This window comes from Dioscorea cayenensis, chromosome 8, assembly GCF_009730915.1.
Source record: "Dioscorea cayenensis subsp. rotundata cultivar TDr96_F1 chromosome 8, TDr96_F1_v2_PseudoChromosome.rev07_lg8_w22 25.fasta, whole genome shotgun sequence".
Taxonomy (NCBI): Eukaryota; Viridiplantae; Streptophyta; class Magnoliopsida; order Dioscoreales; family Dioscoreaceae; genus Dioscorea; species Dioscorea cayenensis.
The window spans coordinates 418,882-424,341 of record NC_052478.1 but is presented as its reverse complement, the minus strand read 5'-3'; the positions used below and the strand labels follow the sequence as shown (position 1 = coordinate 424,341).

At 33.1% G+C, this 5,460-nt stretch overlaps 1 protein-coding gene across 1 annotated transcript; it reads right to left on the bottom strand.

The window, feature by feature from the left end:
• Nucleotides 1-3,496: 3,496 nt before the first annotated feature.
• Nucleotides 3,497-4,262, bottom strand: LOC120266610 (putative cell wall protein). Its single transcript, XM_039274251.1, has one exon. It carries the CDS (start codon nt 4,187-4,189, stop codon nt 3,854-3,856), a length of 336 nt encoding a protein of 111 aa, XP_039130185.1. The 5' UTR covers nt 4,190-4,262; the 3' UTR covers nt 3,497-3,853.
• Between the last annotated feature and the right edge of the window lie 1,198 nt (nt 4,263-5,460).

Genomic DNA, 5,460 nt, shown 5'->3' with positions numbered 1-5,460 from the left:
TGTTTGATGCTTATCGTGTCGGAAGTCCAGAGTTCGACAGCAGATGCTGTGCTGAACACTCAAGAAAATGTACAGTTGTGTAAATCACCATGTGTCAATAATCTTCAGTTGCCAGATAAAAGGCCAGTTTATGTGTCTAGTTTCAGTTCTAATTGTTTTTTTAAGTGCTAATTGGTAGTAGGGACCAAAGGGTTTATAGTCTAGTGATACTTAATCTTATTGCGGAAAAAAAAGTAAGATATTTAAAATGTCCAGAGTTCAAGATTTGTTGGAAGTAATAAAAGTAATGAGTCACCGATGGTGAGTGCGGCATAATCTCCTTGTCCTTGGGTGAGGGTGTGTGGGTTGATGATTAATTTTAAATCTGTGCGTACACCTCTGGTGTATTAATCATTTGTCGCTTTCGTTATTAAAAAATAAATAAATAAATAAAGTGACAAAAATTGATAGAATGGAGATAAAAGTGGAATGCCCATTCCCAAGTTTCAGTATTTAATTTTAGTGTGGAAACGAGGAATGATGATTTTATTTTAATAAAGTTATTATTATTTTTAAATCTTATTTTCATTCCATTGTTTTATTGTCAATTATATATATATAGAGGATGGATTATATGAAACGGTGACACCATGTCAGATTATACCTCTTTCAATTATAAATCATCACATCGGACTAAAGATGAAAGATTATATGAAACAATAATACCATGTTAGATTATATCCCCCTTCAAATTATAAATCACCATATCAGATTAAATAGGTTTTTAAATGACGTGGATGCCAACTTGGCATCCACATCATCATTCACATTATTTTTTTTATAAACTTTAAATTTAAAATGTATAAATTTCTACCTAAACTCTAAATCATAAACCCAAATACTATAAAAATTATACCCAAAATTTTTAAAACCTAAATCCTAAACTCTAAACCCAAAACCCAAACCCCGAAATAGTAAACCCCCCGGTTTACAATTTAGGGTTTTTGGAGGGGTTTCGGTTTAGCATTTACAAGCTTAGATAATAAAAAAAAAATTAATTTTTATTTAAAAAAAGAGATAAAATGCTGATGCGGCAACTTATGATTTGAAAGGATAAAATCCTACGTTGTGGATGTCATATTGGCATCCACGTAAACTTTAAATTCGAAAGGTATAAATTTCTAAATTTTTAGAATTATAAAACCCCAACCCGAGGGGTTTCCCTTTAGCATTTACAGGTTTAGATAATAAATCAAATATTTTTTTTCAAAAAGAAGAGATAAAATCCTATGTGGTGTCACTATTTCATTCAATGATAATTCTTATTGCTTGAAATCATAAGCCCCCACATCAAAATTTTATGTAAACGCTAAACTGAAAAACCCATCGTGAAACCCTAAATTGTAAACCGCAAATCCCTACTATTTAGGATTTCGGGCTTAGGATTTAGGATTTAGTGTTTAGAGTTTAGGATTTATAAATTAGGTTTTAGAATTTTGTGTATAGTTTTTATAGTATTTGATTTTATGATTTTAGGGTTTTAGGTAGGGTTTTATAATTTTAAATTTAGAGATTTATACAATTTGAATTTAAAGTTTATAGAAAAAAATAACTTGGATGATGACGTGGATCCACGTTATTTAAAAAACCTATTTAGTATGATGTTGTGATTTATAATTGAAATGGGGTGTAATCTAATGAGGTGTAATCTAATGTGGTGTCATCGTTTTATATAATTTTTTCTTAAGGGATAAAATCCTACCTGTCACCATTTCATTCAATCCTAATTCTATATACGATATATAATTATAATATATTTAATAATAAAATTTAATATGTTATTATAAAGAAATTTATAAAATATAACATATAATTACAAAAGTGTAATTATATTAGTATTATTAAAGTTTTAACAAATAATTATAAAAATATATTGTATTTAAAAATTTGAGTATAAAAATGAGAACAAGGCTGTCTTGCCTTTCCATGTTTACATTTAAACACTCACCTTTTATTTACCTTTAGGGGCCGTTTGGTTCGTGGTAATGACATATTACCATGTAACAAGATTACCATGATAATATGAGTGGGAATGTTATATGGTTGGGAATATTGTGGTAATTTAATATAACCATGTTTGGTTGAAAACTCTTATTACCGGAAATAATTCATTACCGTGTTTGGTTGTCATGGTAATCTATTTGTTAAAATATACAAAGTTATAAGATTACCACGGTAATCCAAGATAGACACCAAATTTGGTGGTAATGGGATTACCACTTTCTTGGTAATATTTATAAGTTGGTAATGTGATATTACCATCTAGATTACCACTTGTGTAATGCCAAACGTGGTAATATTTTCAGATTACCACGTAACACGTGGTAATATTTCTATATTACCGCGAACCAAACGGCCCTTTAGTAGTAAAATCTCATTTCTATCTACTTTCCCATTGTCTATCAATTGGCTCAAGAGAGTGACTATTCCCATGGAACAGCTCATGATTTTTGTTCTCATTTTATAAGTTGGCACCAAACATGAAAATTGATGTTTTCCATATGAATGCTCATTCTGTTCCATTTCAGCCCCTCCTACCAACAAGCATCTCAGGAATTGATTTATGTATATATATATATATATCTTAAAGTTAGTAGAAGCATTTTTTGACAAGGGTTTTTATAAGTGAAGTTTGGATATGTTAATTTAGAATTACTATGGATGTTTGAATTTTTGTTATACAAGTACTTTTCAGTAAGAAATTACTAAAATTAGTATAAATTAATAAGGGCTCTTTATTTGCAAAACCACTCAATAATTTTGTTCTTAATTAATTAATTAATAATAATAATTATTATTATTATAAAGAACTTGAACCACTTTGGTGATGAAAGGACTAGGAGGTAATTTGCAAAAAAAATCAAGGGAAATTTCATATGAAAAAGTTCTAAAATTGCTTCTCCAGTCCAGATGCCTTCTGTTTGTATATATATATATATATATATATATACCTTTTTCAGTGTCCCTTTAATAGCTTTAGAAGTACTTCACTCATTTGGGACGTACTTTGAGAAAGAGAAAGTAATACAAACGACGTCTTTAGGCTGAAATGCTCCTTGCATGATCTGCGTTGGATTGGTATAATATGCTTGTCATCAAATTGTAGCATGATTTTAGTTGCCAGTTTGATCATTTAAGAGCAAACTTGATTGTCCTTTTTTAGTCTGATTTGTAACTATGGTTGTTAATCATTGTGATCTGCAATCAGATGTTCAGATCATGTTAAAAAAAAAGTGCTTGTTTGTTTGAGTTTGCACTGTTTGGTATGAATTTTGTTTATTCTATTTTTTTTTTTAATATGTATTTTGGGTGATTTATTTATTTATTTTTAAATCTTATTTTTCTTTCTCGCCAATTTTGCTGAGTTCTGTGAATTAAGAATGCTTGTGAAACAACTTAAGAATAATATATGCAAGCAATAGAACCGACTACGGAGAAACTAAATTAATGCATAGAAGAAGCGACCGCCTCTGCAAGATTTATTACTTGAATTTCTGGGGACACAGATTGATACATAATATATATATATATATATATATTGGTACACAAGATTTTAAACAACACCCCTTCTCGGAGTGTGTTTCACATCTTTTATCTCACTACAGACATACGCCGTAGCATAACGATGATGGGGAATCAACGTTTGGTCGCACAAATTACGGGAATAACACATACCTAATCTTAGACATAAAAAGCAGAGCATTAGCAGACACACGAAACTACCAGTGCAGGGTTTGGAGGAGGAGGAGGAGGATTGGAGGAGGAGGGCTGGCTTGGTGGGTAGCGAGCAAGATATGTTTTGTAGACTGCACGATTATGGGGGTGATACAGCCCCGCCAGCAGGGTTTGGAACCTCGAAGCCTGGGTTGGGCACGAAAGTGTCATCATTCCCTGGGATATACTGGCTGTGGACTGCAGCCGGACCACTGCTGTCCAGTCCAGTAATGTCCGGTGTGTCATGGCTGCCGATCATGTAACGCCCGACGCCCGGAATCAAGACCGTGCCTTCATGATCAAGGCACTCTGTCTGCTTCTTATCCGAGCTTGCTGCAGGAACCTGACGCCCAGCGCTAGTTTTGGTAACTTGACTAGTGACCGAGAGCACAAGCAAGCAGAGCACAAAGAGCGAGGTGTAGGAGGGGCTCGCCATTGAAGATCGCTAAAGCTAGCCTAGGAGGAGTCTTGGTGATGTATGTGAGGTGCCTGCTCTCGTCTTCATCTTGAGGTTGTTATATATAGTAGAGGAGTTCAGAAAGTTGGTTGACACTTTTTGCGGTGAGTTAAGAAGTTTAGTTGGTAGCAATAGCTGTGGGCATGGCTTTGGCAGTGGAGACGTTTATTTTTTTCTTCTTTGCATTTCTAACTGGCTTTGCTACCGTCCAGGATGGAAACTTCAACTCTGTGCTCACAAATGCTGTGAATTAATTAGCCTCCGTTTCTATCCAACCTTTTTATCACCATTCATCTTCGCCACCAACTTTTAACACTCACTTGATCTGCCATTATTGCTGGTTAGGTTTTACTCAGCGTGAAACATCTTTAAATACTGATGGAGAAGAAAGCAGTGCAAGCATTTTTTAAATTCATTGTTTTTATCTAATTAGTATCCATCTTGGCGACCAAATTATAGCGCTCTCTTGATCTGCCATCATTACAGTCGAAATTTTACTCTATGAGAAAACATCGACAATGTGAGAAATTTTGAAGTGGCTGGTTTATTTGTTTTTCTCTACCTCATGATAAAAAAGATGAAGACAAGACAGCACTACCCCAAATAACTGAGGACATATTAATAAGTGACTTAATGGACCAATTAAGGACTAAAAAAGGAACAGTATGCAATTTATTGCATATGAATCCCAATGACCATTAAGTGATTGTTTTGGGAAGCTCTGATGGATCTACATTCTGAACTAAACACTGTTCTTAGTAAATATCAACCATTTGTTTAATTTGCTTATCTCTAAGGCGCGAGTGTGGACAACGGTCTATCATGCTGTATTTTATTAAACAAATCACTCTCTCCAAGAATGCTTCTTTCCTGTAAATTATTTATTATTTTTTTAAAAAGAAGAGGCATTTTTAAAAGAAGAGGCAAAGGGAGGGAGGGGAGTTGGCTTTGGAAAATGGTCTGTCTCCAGTTGTTCTGAGAAGACAGCTAGAAGACATTGCTTCATTGTTGGTGGTTGGTGATAATTCATTGAGCATGGTGTAAACCTACTAAAGGTATGTTTGGTTCAGTGTAATTGTAAATTAATTGGATTTCTAATTACAATATAACTGAAAATCCATGAATTTTATAATACAGATCATATCAAATCTAAATGTTTGCTAGATGTACTCGTAGACTCTAGATTATGAAATTTTCATGATTTCGATAAAGAGATATTTATAAAATTAAAATTAGGAATTTTTTTTACA

Coding starts and splice junctions, on each gene's coding strand:
- LOC120266610 (XM_039274251.1), bottom strand. CDS start 4,189: ATGGCGAGCCCCTCCTACACCTCGCTCTTTGTGCTCTGCTTGCTTGTG.